This window comes from Rhinatrema bivittatum, chromosome 10 (assembly GCF_901001135.1).
Source record: "Rhinatrema bivittatum chromosome 10, aRhiBiv1.1, whole genome shotgun sequence".
Classification (NCBI taxonomy): domain Eukaryota; kingdom Metazoa; phylum Chordata; class Amphibia; order Gymnophiona; family Rhinatrematidae; genus Rhinatrema; species Rhinatrema bivittatum.
The window spans coordinates 41,386,977-41,407,743 of record NC_042624.1 but is presented as its reverse complement, the minus strand read 5'-3'; the positions used below and the strand labels follow the sequence as shown (position 1 = coordinate 41,407,743).

The window sequence follows — 20,767 nt, the reverse complement described above, 5'->3', positions numbered from 1 at the left end:
CCTTGAAAAAGGATTGTTATCTGAAACATGGTCCCGTGTCGGGCTTGGGATTTCTGAATTGACGGCTTCTACATATAGATACGTGAATTTTGAATCTATATGAAGTTTTCAACAATTTCATAATATAAAATATAGACTACATGAAGAAAAAATTGGACACTAAACTTTAGTTTTGTCACAAAATTCTGACAGTGAAGGAAGCCAGATTTCTATTGGTAGCATTTCTGGAGAGTCCAACCATTTACATGGTCGCTAAGATCCATAAAAATGAATCAGATCCACCAGGGAGACCCATCATTACCATGATAGGTTCATTGTTGGAACCCTTGTCCACATTTGTGGACCATTTTTTACAACCCTTTATGTCGCAAGCTAGATCATATCTCAAGGACACTAAACACATGCTTAAGAAATTACAATCCATTACGAATATGGGATGTGCCATTTTAGTTACGATGGCCATACAAGCTCTATACACCAATATTCCTTAGGATGCTGCCCTTGAGATTGTTTTACAAACATTAGAGAAGAGGCCACGTCCACAGTGGATACCATCTGAATTCATTCTTGCATTAGCAAAGCTGGCTCTCAGTGAAATATTTTTTATCTTCCAAGGAGTTTTCTACAACCAGATTCTAGGTACCGCCATGGGTGCCACCATGGCACCAAGTTTAACTAACTTGTATGTCGCGAGTTTTGAAGAGCAATTTTTGTATGAATCCACAATGTTTCAACATGTTTCTTTCTGGACCAGATATATTGATGATGTTTTCTTTTTGTGGCATTCAGACGAAGGTAGTTTGCAACATTTCAAACAATGGATTAATTCCCTAGATCCCCACTTACAATTTACCATGATATATCACTCTCATGTTATCAATTTTCTTGACATTTTGATCAAAAAGCAAGAGGATCTTTTGACCACGAGTATCTACAGAAAACCTAGTGAGAGAAACACTTTACTTCACTTTACCAGTTTTCACCCTTTTCATTTTCGCAAGAATTTACCAATTGGACAATTTCTATGTCTACGTCATTTATGTAGTGATAAAGCAGAATTCATTACACAATCTGATGTATTGTTCTGGAAACTTTTATAATGAGGTTATCCAATGAAAACTATCAAGAAAGCCTATAAGAGGGTGTTTAATGCTGAATGACAATGGTTACTACTTGATAAAGAGTCTTCACAGACTTCCATTAGTCTGTACATTGACCTATTCCACTAAAGCGCTGGCAATTGCGGCATTAATATTACAACACTGGCCAGTATTAAAAATACATGAGGTTTTGAAGGAAAGACTGGTGATTGCATATAGTCGGGGCATGAACTTCAGAGATTTTGTGGTTCATTCCTTCTTAAGATCTGTTCCGATGTCAGAAGGAAATTTGCAATTAGGTCATTGGTCATGTCAGAAATGTAATTTTTGTAATCAGGCCATCACAGACACTTGCTGGTTTGATTCAAAAGGCAAAAGATATCAAGCACAACACTATTTGGAATGCTCCTCCATTAATTTGATCTATTTGATAATTTGTCCGTGTAATTTATATTATGTGGGGCTAACAAAACGCACCATTAGAACACTTCTCATAGAACATCGTAGCTGTTTGAACACCGAGAAGCTACAAGCCCTGATGGTGGCTCACTGTGTTCAATTACATCATACTTTTCAAGAATTAAAATGGCGGGTAATTGAAGTGGTGCAGTTGAATCCTCGAGGAGGAGATCCTAAGGTAGTTTTGAATCAAAAAGAACAATAGTGGATTCATCGGCTAAATTCAACACATCCAGGAAGTTTACATACATCAGTAGAGTGGTATTCTCTCATTTAATCTTTGAACTCTGAAAAAGAAGCAGATAGTGAATGACAGAGGAGGGGGTGGGCGGTTCACCGTGAACATTTTAAATTTCAACAGCTTAAGTAGTTGTCTAACACGTCGGCTAATTGACTGACAGAAGGGACCTTTAAATACCACTCTTACAGTGGGCCTTTTCCACACAAACCGGAATTGGAACGCTAAAACGCCATGTTTGAGCAGCGATTACATCAATAGTAAGTCCCGGGATTGTGTTGGATTAAGTAATAAGGAATATTTCATAACATTGCCTGTCATCCTGATATAAACGAATTTATATGACGGTATTTTCTACTTTAGATGCAGTTATCACAGTCCTTGAAAAAGGATTTTTATCTGAAACACGGTCCCGTGTCGGGCTTGGGGTTTCTGAATTGACGTCTTCTACATATAGATAAGTGAATTTTGAATCTATATGAAGTTTTCAACAATTTCATAATATAAATTATAGAATGCGTGAAGAAAAATTGGACACTAAACTTTAGTTTTTCACAAAATTGGGATATTGGGTCATTCTAAAAAATGATGATTAAACATAAGGCTGAGTTTTAAAGTTGAAATACTACACAATGAAGCCTATTATGAAGGTCATTAACATTCACCACATGTTGTTTGAAAATTTGACAGTGTGAAGGATGGACGTTTTGGTACTCTTAAGCTATTAATCACTCACTGTTATACATTCTAATTCTCCCATCTTACTTCTTAGACTTCTGGCATTAGCATACAAACATTTCAAAGTGTGTTTCTTGTTTGTATTTTCATTCTGCTTACTAATTGATAGGGATAAATTGGAATCTTTTAGCTCAAGTGAGTTTTTAATTACAGGCACTTCGATTACTTTTCTTATTTATTTATTTATTTATTTATTTATTTATTTATTTAATGAGTTTTATATACCGTCATTTGGAATCATCAAAATAACGCCATCATAATGGTTTACAAAATACAAGGTTTCAGGGATAAGGGTGGTTCAACAGGGTTTCCAAAGGTACAAACTGTTATTAAGCATAGGGGGTATCATATGCAAGGTTATAGTTCAGTTTTATGTTTCACTTCTTATTTATAAAACATAGTTTTTAATGGAATCTCACTGTTGGGATGCCCTATTTCTAATGCATCATTAGTATCCTTTGACGATACCTCCCTCCGAACCATGCACTGCTGAGTGACTGTCGGCTTTCCCCTTCGTTCTAGCTTAAAAGCTGCTCTATCTCCTTTTTTAAAGGTTAGCACCAGCAATCTGGTTCCACCCTGGTGAAGGTGGAGCCCATCCCTTCAGAAAAGACTTTGTAGACTTCTATCATATCCCCCCTCAGTCGGCTCTTCTCCAAACTGAACAACCCTAACTTCTTTAGCCTTTCCTCATATGGCAGCCGTTCCATGCCCCAAATCATTTTGGTCGCCCTTCTCTGCATTTTCTCCAGTGCAGCTATATCCTTTTTGAGATGCGGTGACCAGAATTGCACACAGTATTCAAGGTGCTCTCTTTCACCTCACCTTTTAACCATGCCGGTAATCATTTTGCCTTCCTTCTACCTTTCTTAATACGTGCAATACATCTGGACTGTGCTTCTAGGATGGTATTTTTTTAAAAATGTCCATGCCTCTTGCACACTTTTTACCTTTGTAGCTGCTCCTTTCAGTTTTTCTCTAACTATTTTTCTCATTTTATGAAAGTTTCCCTTTTGAAAGTTTAGCACTAGAACTGTAGATTTACATACTGTCCCCCTTCCAGTCAATTAAATTTTAATCATATTATGATCATTATTGTCAAGCGGCCCCATCACCATTACCTCTTTCACCAAATCCTGTTCTCCACTGAGAATTAGATCTAAAATTGCTCCCTTTCTTGTCGGTTCCTGAACCAATTGCTCCATAAAACTGTCTTTTATTCCATCCAGGAACTTTATCTCTCTAGCAAGCCCTGATGTTTCACTTACCCAGTCAATATTGGGGTAATTGAAATCTAACCAAAAGAACAACAAAGCAAAGCCTTGCACATAAGCAAGTAACCAGGAACAATAGTGCAAGTACCAGTCTTAAGTTCCACCAATGTTCAAATATTATATTGTTTATTTGCAAAATATATAGTTGATAATGGGCAACTCCACAGATATTAACAGTAACTTATCTAAGTCCCCCGACACGGTCCCGTGTTTCACTGTGGGTTCATCGGGAGGGACCACAGTTTCAATACAATCTACAAAAAAAATATACAAATGATAGAACAGAAAAGAAAAATAGGCTACTCTTCTAAACAGGAGTCATAATACAAGTACATACCTTTCAAACCAGTCATGGAGCGCGAACGCCCTCATCAGTGTCAAACATTTAAAGAACAGGATTGGCGCGAAACAGGATTCCATTGCGAGATCCCTGAACCAATCACAACAGAGCACACACTCAACCAAACAGGTGCCATTCAATCTCTTTATTCAAGCCTGTCGGGCTAATGGTATCCACCTTTGTTCTTCCCAGCAATTCGGGATAGTCACCCCCCCGGGATGGGTGGACGACCACCTCCAATACAGAGAAGATGAGATCAGAGACAGCACGACCAATCTGGGACCAGTGAGCTACCAAGGGTTCATCCATTCTTAAAAGACGGATATTGGAACAGTGCTCAATCATCCTAGTTTTCACCATCCTAGTAGTTTTTCCGACATACAGAAGGGGGCAGGGGCATTGCACTACGTATACCACACCTTTAGTTGTGCAATCAGATTTAGCACGTAATCGAAAAATGCGTCCAGTATTCGGGTGTTTAAATGAAGAAACTGTGTTGGTGTGGCTGCACATAGTGCAATGCCCACAGGGTCTATGCCACCTCTCCACATTTGACTCAATCACATTGCTGGGAAACATGGTATGGACCAGCTGATCGCGAAAATTCCTGCCCCTCCGAAAGGTAAAACGTAGGGAGCCATGAAAAAGGTTTGATAAAGAAAGAGCATGCCAGTGTCTCCGAATCATGGCAGCGATAGATTTACTTGAAATCGAGACAGGAAGGATACAGTTATAGAATCCCTCATCCGAACCGGAGGGGGGAAGAAAGAGCCAATCGCGATTAGTGTATAAAGCACGTTTGAACGCTTTCTTAACTACTCATGCCGGATAGCCTCTTTCCAAAAACCGTGTGGTCATTAACTGAGCTTGTTTCAAAAAATCAGTGCGAGATGAGCATAGCCGCCGGAGTCATAAAAACTGGCCGGTAGGAATGTTGTCTCTTAATGCCTTCGGGTGGCAGCTGGTGTAGGATAATAGGGTATTCCGATCAGTCTCCTTGCGAAAAAGCGAGGTTGTGAACTGGTCTCCCTCCACAGAGATTAAATTATCCAAAAAGGCAATTCGGGATGGATGAATACAGAAATTAAATTGTATGTGGCTGTACAACGAGTTCAACCAGTCTATGAACATATAAAATTGTAAGTCCGTACCCACCCGTATAATAAATAGATCGTCAATGAAGCGTAACCATAAATGCATAAATGAAAACCACTCAGAGGGGTAGACCAGAGATGATTCAAAATGATCCATGTACAGGCAAGCCAAACTGGGGGCCATGGTGGCCCCCATCACTGTGCCTTTTATCTGTTGATAATAGGTCGTGTCAAAACGGAAAAATTTTTTTGTGAGAGCTAATTCTGACAATTGTATCAAAAAGGATGTGGACACACGATGGGGAGCCGGACGTGAGTTCAAAATGTCCTCTATAACACGCAAGGCTTCCGACTGGGGAATGTTAGAGTATAGCGAAACGTCATCTAGGGTGACAAAAAAGAAATCACTCGGTGGCATCACTAGATTCGCCAAAATACAGATTAAATGAGAAAAATCCCTTACGTACGACCAAATCTGTGGTACAAAAGGTTTCAAAAAAACGTCAACAAACTTTGACAGTGGCTCTAATAAAGAGCCAATGCCGGAGACAATCAGGCGACCAAGTAAATCTATCGCTGCCATGATTCGGAGGCACTGGCATGCTCTTTCTTTATCAAACCTTTTTCATGGCTCCCTACGTTTTACCTTTCAGAGGGGCAGGAATTTTCGCGATCAGCTGGTCCATACCATGTTTCCCAGCAATGTGATTAAGTCAAATGTGGAGGGGTGGCATAGACCCTGTGGGCATTGCACTATGTGCAGCCACACCAACACAGTTTCTTCATTTAAACACCCGAATACCGGACACATTTTTCGATTACGTGCTAAATCTGATTGCACTACTAAAGGTGTGGTATACGTAGTGCAATGCCCCTGTCCCCTTCTTATGTCGGAAAAACTACTAGGATGGTGAAAACTAGGATGATTGACCACTGTTCCAATATCCGTCTTTTAAGAATGGATGAACCCTTGGTAGCTCACTGGTCCCAGATTGGTCATGGTGTCTCTGATCTCATCTTCTCCGTATTGGAGGTGGTCGTCTGCCCATCCCGGGGGGGGGGGGGGTGACTATCCCGAATTGCTGGGAAGAAGAGAACAAAGGTGGATATACACTCTTGATACCATTAACCCGACAGGCTTGAATAAAGAGATTGAATGGCACCTGTTTGGTTGAGTGTGTGCTCTGTTGTGATTGATTGGTTCAGGGATCTCGCGATGGAATCCTGTTTCGCGCCAATCCTGTTCTTTAAATGTTTGACACTGATGAGGGCGTTCGCGCTCCATGACTGGTTTGAAAGGTATGTACTTGTATTATGACTGCTGTTTAGAAGAGTAGCCTATTTTTCTTTTCTGTTCTATCATTTGTATATGTTTTTTTGTAGATTTTATTGAAACTGTGGTCCCTCCCGATGCAGCCACAGCGAAACACTGGACTGTGTCGGGGGACTTAGATAAGTTACTGTTGATATCTGTGGAGTTGCCCATTATCAACCATATATTTTGCAAATAAACAATATAATATTTGAACATTGGTGGAACTTAAGACTGGTACTTGCACTATTGTTCCTGGTAATTGAAATCTCCCATTATTACTGCACTACCAATTTGGTTAGCTTCCCTAATTTCTCTTAGCATTTCACTGTCCATCTCACCATTTTGGCCTGGTGGACGGTAGTATACTTCTATCACTATTCTCTTCCCAAACACACAAGGGATTTCTATCTATAAAGATTTGATTGTACATTTAGTTTCATGCCTGATCTTTATCCTGTTGGACTCTATGCCATCTTTATCTAGTTGTAGCCCCTGCAGATGGCAGGGGCCATAGATCTGCACAACAGTTTGCATGCCTCCAAGCTCCAAGTTCCCACAAATGACCCAGGACAGGGTTTCTAGTCTTCTCTGCTCCTGGGGCCAGCTTACTGAAAATGGATCATTGGCATTAAGAAAGATAGTAGAGATGTGAATTGTGTGATCGATCGTCTTAACGATCGATTTCGGCTGGGGGGGGGAGGGAATCTTATCGTCGCGGTTTTGTTTTTTAAAATATCGTGTAAATCGTAAATCGGGGGAGGGCGGCAAAACCGGCACACTAAAACATCCCTAAAACCCACCCGACCCTTTAAAATAAATTCCCCACCCTCCCGAACCCCCCCCCAAAATGCCTTAAATTACCTGGGGTCCAGAGGGAGGGTCCCGGTGTGATCTTTTACTCTCGGACCTCCGGTGCGTTGTAGAAATGGCGCCGGCGCTACCTTTGCCCTGTCATATGACAGCAGGGCAAAGGTAGCGCCGGCGCCATTTTGTTTTTTTGTCCCCCAACGTCAGGAGCATAGGAGATCGCTCCCGGACCCCCGCTGGACCCCCAGGGACTTTTGGCCAGCTTGGGGGGGCCTCCTGACCCCCACAAGACTTGCCAAAAGTCCAGCGGGGGTCCAGGAACGACCTCCTAAACTCGAATCGTTTTGCCGTACAGTAAAATGGCGCCGACCATGCCGTACGGTCGGCGCCATTTTGCTGTATGGCAAAACGATTCGAGTTTAGGAGGTCGTTCCCGGACCCCCGCTGGACTTTTGGCAAGTCTTGTGGGGGTCAGGAGGCCCCCCCAAGCTGGCCAAAAGTCCCTGGGGGTCCAGCGGGGGTCCGGGAGTGATCTCCTGGATGCATGACGTCGGGAGCTAGGAATCAAAATGGCGCCGGTGCTACCTTTGCCCTGTCACATGATAAGGGCAAAGGGCCACCGGCGCCATTTCTCTTCACAGCAGCCGTGGGCAGAGAGCGGGACATCGCGCCGGGATCATCGCGCCGGGACCCCAGGTCATTTAAAACATTTTGAGGGGGTTCGGGAGGGTGGGGGTTTGTTTTAAAGGTTCGGGGTGGGTGTTAGGGTTTTTTTGGTGTGCCGGTTTTCCCACCCCCTATTTAACGATACAATACAAATGCCCCTGACGATAAATCGTGGGCATTTGTATTGTATCGTGCACTCTAACGATTTTGGACGATTTTAAAATTATCTGACGATAATTTTAATCGTTCAAAAACGATTCACATCTCTATGTTGTCAATTTGATATTTTGAAAGTGATATATAAGACATGCAGTGATATATATCTCATGCAGAGATGTTAAGCCTCAAGCACATCAAAACAAATACCCATAAAAACTTCGAAATTAACAGGCAGTTTGTGAACTGGCAGTTGATGACTTCCACCACCGCTATGTTGTTGCAGCGAAATATCACACTACTGTCACCCCAGACATATAGAGCGACCACAGCTGGGAAGAGCTCCAGAAAGGCAATACTGCATGTGATCCCTGATGAACCAAGTAATTACGGAATGGTGAAACTTACATTGGTGTTAGGTAAAATGGTGGAAGATATTGCTAAGAACAAACTTAGTATGTGGCGCAGATCCCATGTACACCAAGACCCTTGGCAGAAAACCCCCCAAAACCAATCGCTTCAGAGACAACAGAATACAAATCTCAATTAGCACTGCTTACAGGAAGGAGGATGCACATAGACACCCCCATTACAACCAGCCAGGAAAGCCTTCCAGATGACAAAGTCATCCTGCAACTGCACTGGAGCTGCCAAGTCAGACTTACTGGGCATTCTGATGACCCTGTCCAGTGACCCAGGGTCTACCAACAGGAGATGAGACTTGTTCATGTGAAGGCTAGAATCACAGGTGGAGTGAGGGAGGAAGACTGCTGGGCAACTAAAAGCTGCTGCAGAAAATAAATAATAAATGTATCTCAGCCAGGAATCAAGAACAAGAAAATAGAAATTTGGAGGACCATATTCAGAAACATTTAACTGGATAAACCCAGAAGTTATTTAGCTAAATGAAATTTTGGGCGCTTAGCTGGATAACATTTTATCCAGCTAAAATTTGTCTGGATAAGTCAGGGGCACTTTGGGCGTGTAACTGGGAGGAGCTGAGTTAGCTGGATATATGTCTAACTTTAGGTTAGCTGGATATATTCAGCAGTATGGCTGTGCCGCTGAATATATAGGCTGAGTTAGCCAGACAAATTTATTTGGCTAACTTGCCAAGCTGCACAGTGGCTTAATATAGACATCTGTATCTTTCTTTTTTTCTTTAAATCCGCATGGCAGGCCTGTGCCTCTTGCATCATTCAGCAACCCAGGACAAGCCCCAGGAGGAAGGAGAAAGAGGCCAGGCTGACCATCCCCCATGCCTTTTATTCTCCCTCCCCCCTGCCCCCAGGTGTGATGCCACCAATAAGCAGCGATGCCGCCCCCCCCCCCCCCCCGAGAAGAATGAGGTGGGGGAAGGGCACTACTGAGCTCATTAGCTGCCGGGCCCAGCACCCTTGTGAGCCCCCAACTGTACTAAACTGACCAACATGCTTTGATATCAACTGTGCTGACCAGTAAATGCAAGTTGGCATGGGGGTAGGAAAAGAAGCTACTCACTAACCCTCTCCCCGCTCTTCGGTGGATAGGTAAGAGTGGGGGAGGGGATTGAAGGAAATGACCACCACATGGGTGCCTGGTTACATGTGGCACCTGTATACATGGGATCTGTGCCACATTTTAATTTTGTTCATAACAATACCTTCCACCAATGTAAGGTTCACCCTTCTGTAATCACTTGGCTCATCCCTGGAGCCCTTTTAAAAAATTGGTGTTATCTTGGCTCTTCGCCAAGTATTACCAGTAGCTAATCTACAATTTCATATTTGAGTTTTCATCACAGATCTCTGAGGTGCAAGAATTGATACTATAACTTGGGATTTTATATCTATAGTGAGACGTCTGATATATTTGATATAATTCTTGCTTTAAGTCAACTAACCTTTTTCCTATAGACAGGAGGCAGCCAAATGCCAACAATACAAGAAATATTTCTATGGTCAAAGTATTCCAAAAGGTTCAGTTCCAACAAAAAACAAGGGTCTAAAAAAAAAAAAAAAAGAGTTTTAGCAGTAACTGAATGTACAGTAAATGCCAAATACAGAGGGAGATCCTGTGGAAATTAATAGAGTAAGTCTGCTCTCCTCCCCAGCCCTGTGATACTGCCGAATCTCCCAATGCTTAGGAATGATGTGAAGGACCAAGAGCCCTGCCTGCACACCTTTTCTCAGGCTTGCTATAGCATTGCTGGCCCTGCACAGGAGCAGGCTGAAGAAGGCACTAACCCCTTTGCTGCAAGAAGCACTGCATTTTCTTTGTCAAGAAGGGATTTTTTTTTATTGCAGTTGCTACAGATCCTGGTCTGAACTGAGTGTACGGCACTTTTGCAGAGCTGGAGCGAGAGGCGGAGGACCACGAGGGCATACCCTTTGATAATTCACAGGGATTTTTTTCCCTTTCAGTAGCCGGCGCTGTGGCTGTCAAGAGAGGAAAGACAAAGAGAGGGAGGGGGGGCAAGCACATGAAATGCTTCTAAGGGATGGAGCATTATCGCCTGTTTAATTTCTTGTTGAAAAAGAAATCAGTGGCAAGAAAAAAACTCCGTTCAGCCTTCTGAGCCGATCAAAGCATTTTCTACATCTTTTCACAGACCCATTGGATATGTGATTTATTTTTTCTAAAAAAAAAAAAAAAAAAAAAAAATCTGTGAGAGGCTGGAGCTCTTGAGAGAGACGTCAGTTATTTTCATTGAAAGCAATTAACTATGTGTGGGCATCTGATCTAACTCTGCCAGTTGATCCAGCAGACGACCATTTTAATACAAGTTTTAGCTTCTGTTTAGCGACCGCTTCTTTACTCAGCGATGACAAAACTAAATAAATAAATTAGCCAGGCTTAAATGCTTTGCGTGGAAGAGCGTTTGCAATGAATCAGCCCTGAAGGCAGGGACGGGAGCAGCAGCCGCCACCACCACCGAAACCAGCTTCTAGACTCGTGTGCCTTTCATGCGTGGATCTTTATTAAATGACTCTTCCATTTCTTCTCACGATCATGCTTTATTTCCAGATGGTGATAATGGCAGGAACTGTAATGCTGGCTTATTACTTCGAGTACACGGACACGTTCACTGTGAATGTACAAGGCTTTTTCTGCTACGATAGCTCGTACAGCAAACCCTACCCTGGACCAGACGAGAGCAGTGAAATCCCACCAGTGCTCCTCTACTCCCTGGTTGCAGGGGTTCCTGTGCTTGTGGTAAGGTGTCTTAAGCTTCTTCACTTGCCATTGCATCTAAATTCCTGTGTCCAAAAAACAAGATTGATCTGACTGTGAAATACTTGTGGCTTCTTTGATTTTGATGTGTTATTTGCATATGCATTTGCCTGAAGTTAATAAACTTACCAGCAAGTGACTCTCAAATATACACAGTAGGATGCCAAAAATCATGATGGCTGGTAGTGGTTTCAGTAATAAAAAGCTAATGGAAATAACATGGGTTGGTTGGGGTTTTTTTTTTTTTTTTTTTTTTGCCTTAGGATCTGTTGATTCTTTAGGCTAGATGGGATCCTTGTTGAGATTTTTCACAACAGATGCTATAATATTTGCCTCTATTTTTGTTATTTCATTATGGAACACTGGAATAACAGGTTGAATAGATAGCCTTGTTCTTATATGGGGGTTTCATATTTCCAAAGATCTCTAGAACACCAAGTTATTCATTAATCACCCCGATGAACAAAACTGTGCAGAGGTTCCTAGAATGAGAGAAGGGTAATGTGACCACCCCAGAGTGAGCATCGCTCCTATGTTAAGCTAGATGTGTTGTTAGAAAATCAGACAATGATAATGGAGCATGACAGCCATATCCTCTGAGTGGTGTAAATCTTTTTTCGGAGAATGTCTTTTGTTCCCCCCCCCCCCCCCCCTGTTCAGGTGTCTCTCAGAAAAAGATAGTGCCGCGTTTATTGAGCCCAAACTGTCCCACGTTCTGTAGTTGCTCATGGTCCCTCCTTCCCTCCCTCCATGAAGTAACCCCTCAGTCAGTCTCATGCTGTATGCACATTGCACACTACAGTCAGCTTGGTTTGCTGAGTGAACAGAAAGGAAACTCACCAGATCACAAGCCACAGTGGAGAATGGGCAGCAAAGCTTAAAGCGACAGCACCTGCTAAAATACAGAAACTAAACTATTGTTTTATATCTGCTTGGCTGGCTGTTTACACAGTCCATAACATGATTTTATTTCTGCCTAATACCTTTTGTCACAAAAGTCAGTGTTTTGAGGCATAATTAAGATTGGTGCACTTTTCTTTCCATCAAAGCATTTTGCTACGTGCAGCCCCTCGTTTGTATTCAAGACATGCATGTTTGTTTCCCTTGTTTCTACTTATTTCTTCTTTGCATTTATTTGCAGCCTATGTGAACAAAGGGCTGAAATCTAGTCACAGTTGTTATGGAAACCATGACTTTAAAAAAAACAGATTTATGATTTTATGTGATTTAAAGTATGATCAATGTAACCATAGTTTGTTTATTTTAAACTTTCTTTTTTGGATCCATAGTTTAATAACAAATATGTTGCTGTAACTAGAACAGACTGATCATCTGACCCTTGTTAATTGGTTGTTTTGGAAAATCTCCCTTACCTAACTCCTTCATTTCAGGGGTTCTCAACATGTGATCATGTTTTTTAGACTTCAAGTTTGAACTTCCCCCACTTCTATCCCCAGTCTGATTCTCACCTCTCTTGCTCCATCTCAAAGAAGGGCCCATTGGGAGGCCTCTCTTCCTTGTACCATTTCACTTCCCCCTCTATCTTCTTTCACCATTTCATATTCTACACCTTTATCTTTGTTAGTCTGCTTCACTCCTTCCATTTTCATCTTTTCCATCCTCAAGGCCCTCTTCCTTACCTTTTCCACATTAATCAGTTCTCTTACATTATCTTCCCTTTCTAGCACCCCTCTCACTCGCCCACTGTCAATCATTCTCTCCACCATGACTCCCACCAAGTCGTTCTTTTACTCTCCAGACCAAAGTGACTGGATCTAGTGACTACAGCATTAGCTCCATCTGCAGCAGTCAGCAGGATGGATTCTGCTGCCTGCAGAGCCATCTCCTCCTTCAGCAGCTGGCAGGATGATCTATGACAACTGCACATGTGGCTCCTTTAGCAGCTTATGAGATGGGATCTTCTTCCTGTAACATTTGCTTCTCCTACTTCAGCACCCAGCAGGATAAACTGCCAGTTACACCAAAAACTTCTCTTCCTCAGGCAGCTCAGAAGATCCCTTATATATTTCCAGTGATCCTCAGAGAAGGGAATCTCACAGTGCTCTAGTTACATTTCAGTTTGTTTTCTGGAGGTGGGATTAAGGGGGCCTAGCTTTCATTCTCGTGCCTGTAAAACTATAAAACAGCTGAGAGGTGGTAAAAAAGTAAAATGAATAGACAAAAAATCCTACATGAAAATTCAGCAGAAAACAACAGCCAAATAAAAAATTGTTTTGAAATATTTGATGATAACTCAATGCCAAGAAATAGCTGAAAAAAAATTCAGCATATCAAGAAATCACTATCACTGGAATAACTAACAATCTTCCAGTAAGCTGCCTGTTTTTCTTGCATATATAGATACCTATAGAGTAAAAGTGTGTATTCTGCAGTATTCATATTTCAGTTAACTCTATATCACCAAGGTAGTGTTCTTCAAGATAAGGCCTGCAAGTCAGTGGCAGCTCCTGTGATCCCATTGGCATTATTTGTTTGTTCTTTCAAAAGTGCTAGCAAAATGTGTTGCTGGCAAGTAAACCAGATTGGTGCAGTAAAGGAGCTAAGTCAAGTCAAAGTCCCCTCCTGCTCCTACACATATACACAGCACCTCACCTTTCCACCAATGTACCTAGCCTTGCTTCCTTTCCTCAACATCTCCCCATGCTGACATGGGACCTCTCTTTGAGCACACTAAAGAAGACCACTGAGCAGCTATCCAAAGGAGGGGGCTTGCAGAGACGATGTGGATAGAGGGAGGGAAGGCCGGTGCAACGTCTGGTCTTGGGTGGAGGGAGGAGAAGCCCAGTGTTCCTTGGCCAGTCTGACCAAAAGAAGCAGTGCAGATGAAAGATGAACAGGTGGAAGTTGGGACCAGAGGCAGAAGAGGTTTGTGAATGAGAGTGTGGGGTGTTGGGGAAGAGAGAGTGTGTGAGTGAGAGGAAGTGAGTGTGTGAGTGAAGAAGAGTAAGTGAAGGAGAGTGTGTATCTGAAGGAGATAATGTGTGTGAGTGAGTGGCAGCATGTGTGTGTGAGAGAGATTATGGTGGAGATGAGACACCACAAATGGGGGGAAATGGGGGTTGTTGAATAGGAAAGAGGGGACCAAATATGGAGGCTATTGGGGGGCAGGACCAGGGGTGAGAGAGAGAGGAGGGATTATACTTGACAGAGGATTGTAAGGGGGATCAGCTATCTGTGTCATTAGAGGGGCATCCACTCTCCCTGACACAGCCCTGCTCCAGCCCCATTGTATCCAAAGTGGCCCCCACATAAAAATTAGTGAAGACCACTGCACTAAGGGATAGAGAATAAGGCAATTTCTAGTTGTCCACATAGTTGTAAAGTCTGCGTGTACATTATACATGCAGAATTTACCAAGTATCTTGAAAATGAACTTACGTGTGTACATTCAATTTGAAAATATTGGGTAATTAGCTGATAATGTGCACACATTCACTTGCATAAAGTTTCACTTCCTTTATGGAGGGTGTAATTTATGCATGTATACTTAGGCATGTACATTTTGATTTTAGAAAGTTGGGGGTTCATATTCAGTGGCATTTATTTTTTATTTTATTTTATTTAAAACTTTTTATATTCTGCCTATACAAGACACCTTTTTCTAAGTGGATCACAACTTAGCTACAAAATAATACATAAAAACAATTCAACAACATGAAAAATAATAATTACACTGATTTTAACATGTAAAATGAACCCAGAAATGGCATAAATCAAATCATTAAATTAGAAAATGCCTGTGAAATATGAAAAGCTTTTGTTTTCTTTTGGAATAACTTAAAATAATGAATATCTCTTATTGTTGGGCTGAGGTGGGGTTGACGCAACCCGTAGGCAAGGACCTATGGGTCCCCACTGTCAGCAGGTGGAGTGGGCTGAAGCAAGAGGCTGCTGGAGCTTCACCTATACCAGCCCTCGTTCCCCTCGGGTTGAGCCTTTGTGTGCTGGCAGGACTTAGGTGGGCCTTGAGGTTAGTGAGAGGTGAGTAGCTGTACAGTCCAGAGACAGCAGTCGGTAGATAGCATAGTTCTATCCTGTACTGGATTCGATACAAGAGCTCAGGTCCTAAAGGAACAATAGGGAACTGAAGGCACCTGAGCAAAGGAAGGCCTGAGCCTAGAAAGTCCACATCCAGAGGATAGGCGAGGAGAGGCATATCTGACAGGCTGGATTCAGAGCTGGCTGTGAATGGTAGTTGTGGCAAGCAACGAAGAACTCTGGACAAAGGAGAGTCTGTAGCGTAGTCATGCAAAGCTATGGTCAGGGCACGGAGAAGGCAGGTATAGTCAGTCCAAGCATTAGTCACGATATGGTGCGGGCAAACATAGTCAGGCAAGGCAGTGATCAGGGCGCAGAGAAGGCAGGTGTGGTCAGGCAATGCAGAGGTCCGGGGCTGGAGAGAGGAGGAAGAGTAATCAGGCGTAGTGGAGGTCTGAGGCTGGAAAGAAGCTGAAGAGTAGTCAGGCTTAGCGGAGGTCTGTGGCTGAAGAGAAGCTGAAGAGTAGTCAAGCGTAGCAAAGGTCAAGTCCAGGGAGTCAATCCAACACATAGATGAACAGGAACTGGGAACCACAGGAAGACAGGAACACACGATGAGACGATCCAAGGAAAAGCAACGAGTACTGGGACTACGAGGAGACCTGTTGCAAAGGCAATACTGTGGAGCGAGGCCTGAGCTTTTATACACTGAAGAGTCTGACATCAGCATCCGGGTCCGCGGCCAGGTTCTCGCCGCGGGCCCTTTAAAAGAATCACTGATGCGCAGGGGCACAGCACTGGTGGCAGCATCTCTCTGTGGGCCACGCGGAGAGGCCCGATGAGCAGGGGCATCCTGGTCGGCAACACTGGGCAAGGTGGCGGGGCTGGAGGCACTGGAGGAGCTGGCGGCCCAATGCCACCAGTGAAAAAGAGCCAGCAGCAGGAGTCCATCTGAAGAGGTGAGAGGGCTGTACCATGGGCCTACTGCGGGCAGCACGAGTAACAGTACCCCCCCCCCCCTTTACACCTCCCTCCTGGAGGTCAGGGTTTGCCCGGATGGGCATGATGAAAATTCAAGAAGAAGGTCTTTTCCAGAATGTTTCGGGCTGGCTCCCACGATTTCTCTTCGGGTCCGTATCCCTCCCAAGAGAGGAGGTACTCCCATTGGCGGCCCCTGCGACGAACGTCTAGGACTTCATGAACCTTATACATCATGTCAGTTTCTGCCACCAGAGGAGGTGGCTCAGGAGCTTTCCAGGCAGGCCAAGATAGAATCACAGGCTTTAAAAGTGATACATGGAATGTATTATGTATCCCCAGTATAGGGGGCAGTCAAAGCTGGTATGTAACGGGTCCGATGCATTGGGTAACAGGAAAAGGTCCAATAAACCTGGGAGCAAATCTCTGTGATGGAATCCGAAGTCGGATATATCTGGCCAGGAAAGAATTCAGGAGCCGAGCAGCGTCGACTGTAAGCAGTTCTCTTGGCCCGGGAGGTGGCCTGACGCAGGCGAGGATTTGTCTTTTCCCATAGTGCCTTAAGGGCGTCCGAAGTAGCCTGTGCCGCGGGAGATGGCATGGATAGTGGTATGGATAAAGGTGGTCAAAGTTGTTTCCCATAGATGATTGAGAATGGAGATTTACCAGTAGCTGTAGCGATGTGAGAGTTGTGAGAAAACTCTGCCCAGGATAAGAGGTCCGACCAGTTATCTTGTTGGTCATTGATGTAAGCACGCAGGAATGCCTTTAAAGAGCGGTTCATCCGTTTGGCTTGCCTGTTGGCCTGGGGATGATAGGCGGTCATGAGGCTGATGTTAATACTGAACTTTCAGCAGAGTGAGCGCCAGTACCTGGCAATACATTGAGGACCTTGATCAGAGACAATATCCGTGGGTAATCCATGCAGTCTGAAAATATGGTGGAAAAACAGTTGCGCTAGTTCAGGTGGCCAATCTCGTGTATTTTGACCTTTACGGGTCAAGGCTGTCAATGGAGTAGCCAGTGTCGAATAGTGAGGGATGAAGTGCTGATAATAGTTGAGAAATCCTAAGAAGCGCTGGAGCGCTTTGATCCCCACTGGCTGCGGTCAATCTTGGACTCCCTTAATTTAGCCGGGTCCATGGAGAAGCCTTGTTGGGAGATTATGTAACCCAGGAAAGGCAGGCTGGACTTTTTGAACAGACATTTGTCCAATTTTGCAAAGAGATGGTTTTCACGAAGTCGGAGGACAGTTCATACATTGGCGGGATGAGTGTCAAGATCTCTGGAAAAGAGGAGGATCTCGTCCAGATAGGTCACGACTTTGGTGTACAATAGGTCTCTAAAAATCTCATTCATCATTCGTTGGAATACTACAGGCGCATTACAGAGGTCAAAGTGCATCACCAAATATTCGTAGTGACCATCCCTGGTGTTAAAAGCAGTTTTCCATATATCATCGGGGTGAATCCTCACCAGGTTATACGCCCCGCGTAAATCCAACTTTGTGAAAATGGAGGCACCTTGGAGACGGTCGAACAATTCAGAAATCAGCGGTAAGGGATATTTATCTTTACGAGTGATGGTGTTTAGGCCGCGGTAATCGATACACGGCCTAAGTAACCCATCTTTCATGGTTATGAAAAAGAATCCCGCCCCAGCAGGAGATGTTGATGGACAAATAAACACTTTGGCAAGATTCTCATGAATATACTCAGACATTACCTTGTCTCGGGTAAAGACAAAGGATAGTTGTGTCCACGAGGAGCCGTGGTTCCAGGAAGGAGATCAATTGGACAGTCAAACTTTCAAAGAGGCAGAAGGAGGTCAGCTTTCTGCTTAGAGAACACGTCCTCATAAGCAGCATATGGAGTGGGTACGCCAGAGGACGTAGTAGCCAGGGGAACCACTGCAGATGGTGTCACCTTTTGGAGGCAGAACTGGTGGCAAGCGGGACCCCACTCTACTAATTGCAATGAAGCCCAGTTGAATTGGGGAGAATGCTTTTGTAGCCAGGGGAGTCCAAGTACTACAGGGTGGATGGACTTATCCAATACTAGTAATTCAAGTTCCTCAAGATATAAGGCCCCAGTGCATAACTGGACAGGTTCCGTGGTCAAGGAGATGCGGCCGGTTAGCGGCTCTCCATAGATGGAAGCGATGGACAAAGACGTATCTAGTGAATGGGTCTTTATACCCAAAAACTGTACAAGGTCTTTAAGGATACAATTACCTCCTGCTCTGGAATCTACTAGAGCAAGAATCAGGAAGGCCTGGGAATCCCAAATTAAAGTGACTGGTACTGATAATTGAGGGGCCGAAAAAGTTGCACCCAAGTTTAGGACCCCTACTGAACTCGGCCCAAGGAGTTTCTGGACAGATAGGGCAGGTCTGTAGATGGCGGCCAGGTGCTCCACAATACAGACATAGGCCTGTTTGTCTCCGCTGGAGGCGGTCTTCTGGTGTCACCCACCCATGACCCAACTGCATAGGTTCTTCCGCTTTGACCACTCGAACTTCACTGCAGGATGCAGGGTTGGTAATCGGTTGTGAGCGGGAGCGAACCCGCAAAGGCATCTTTGGCATCCGACTCTCCCGGTGACGCTCTTTAAGATGATGGTCAATTCGGCCTGCTAAGTCTCTAAGGTCCTCCAAAGAGGAAGGGCGCTCCCGTGCAGCCAACTCATCTTTTAGCTACGGAGAGAGTCCATCCAGGTAGATAGTTCGAAGGCAATCTTCTTTCCAGATGAGCTCTGTGGCCAAAGTCCGAAACTCAATAGTGTAATCAAATAGACTTTGTTGTCCTTGACGAAGATGTAGTAAACTGGTGCTTGCCACGGTATGTCACCCAGGATCATCAAATGTCTGTCTAAAAACAGCCACAAACTGAGCCAGTTCCTTTACCAAGGAATCTGAGCATTCCCACAGGGGAGAAGCCCAGGCCAGTGCTGTTCCTGCAAGGCAGGACAGGATAAACAGAACTTTTATCAGCTCATCCTGGAAAATGGAAGGCTGCAGAGCAAATTGCATGTAGCATTAGAGATGTGAATCGGAACCGGAATCTGATCGGTTCCGGTTCCGATTCAAATCTTAAAATTTTTATTGTCCGGCCCGATTGGGTTTTTGTTTATTGGCTGTGCTCGAGCCGATAAACAAAAAACCCACCCCGACCCTTAAAAATCGACCCCTTAGCTTCCCCCACCCTCCCGACCCCCCAAAAAATGTTTTAAAATTTCCTGGTGGTCCAGTGGGGGCGCGGGGAGCAATCTCCCACTCTCAGGCCATCGACTGCCACTAATAAAAATGGCGCCGATGGCCCTTTGCCCTTACCATGTGACAGGGTATCCGTGCGATTGGCCGGCCCCTGTCACATGGTAGGAGCACTGGATGGCTGGCACCATCTTTAAAAATGGCACTGGCCCGCGCTGGAGAGAAGATGAAGAGTAGTCAGGCGTAGTGGAGGTCCGGGGCTGGAGAGAAGCTGAAGAGTAGTCAGGCGTAGTGAAGGTCAAGTCCAGGGAGTCAATCTAACACCTAGACGAACAGGAACTAGGAGAACAGGAAGAGAGGAACACATGATGAGATGATCCAAGGAAAAGCAACGAGTACTCGGAGTCCTTGGAGAACTGTTGCAAAGGCAACGCTATGGAGCGAGGCCTGAGCTTTTATATGCTGAAGGGTCTGATGTCAGCATCCGGGTCTGTGGCCAGGTTCCTGCCAAGGGCCCTTTAAAAGAATCACTGATAAACAATTTACTTATCAATATACTTTAGTCCACGATCATAAGGAGTCAATAATAGAAAAAAAAACCAAAACATTTCATAGCATTTACTTAACTCAATATATTACCCAACGTATAATTATTCTTTAATAGGGCTCACTGATTCAATGGTATCTAATTGAAGTCTTTCTCCAGAACCAGCCACATTTGTTTTATCACTCAGAAAATTTTTCAATTGGGAGGGAATATAAAACATATAAGAATTATCTTTATATGCAACACAACATTTGCATGGATATTTAAGGAAAAAGGTTCCTCCTACCTGGAGAACTTTCATTTTTAACAAAAGAAATTCTCTCCTCTTTTTTTGTGTAATCTTTGAATAGTCTGGGTACACTCTTATTGATAAATTTTAAAAATTTCTCCAATCTATGTTTAAAGAAAAGGCGAAAAACCCAGTCTCTGTCTGTCTCAAAAACAAATGTGACTAATAACGTGGCAGTCTGTGCCATTTCACTATCAGAGGTTTCCAACAATTTGGATACATCCGATATACCTTCTAATACATCCATTACCTGTACTCCATCCTGATCTAACTTTTGTTCTTTCTTTTTATACATTGGAATATAATAGCTCTTAGCAACTGGAGGTATTGCATTTTCTGGTATT

At 43.7% G+C, this 20,767-nt stretch overlaps 1 protein-coding gene across 3 annotated transcripts in view; it reads left to right on the top strand.

The window, feature by feature from the left end:
• PLPPR5 (phospholipid phosphatase related 5) overlaps nucleotides 1-20,767 on the top strand; it is a 755,539-nt gene that overhangs the window by 455,452 nt on the left and 279,320 nt on the right. For all 3 annotated transcript variants that reach the window (XM_029618585.1, XM_029618584.1, XM_029618583.1), the window contains one exon: nucleotides 11,194-11,382. In XM_029618585.1, the coding sequence (XP_029474445.1) occupies nucleotides 11,194-11,382 (189 nt within the window). The remainder of the gene's footprint in view (nucleotides 1-11,193; nucleotides 11,383-20,767) is intronic.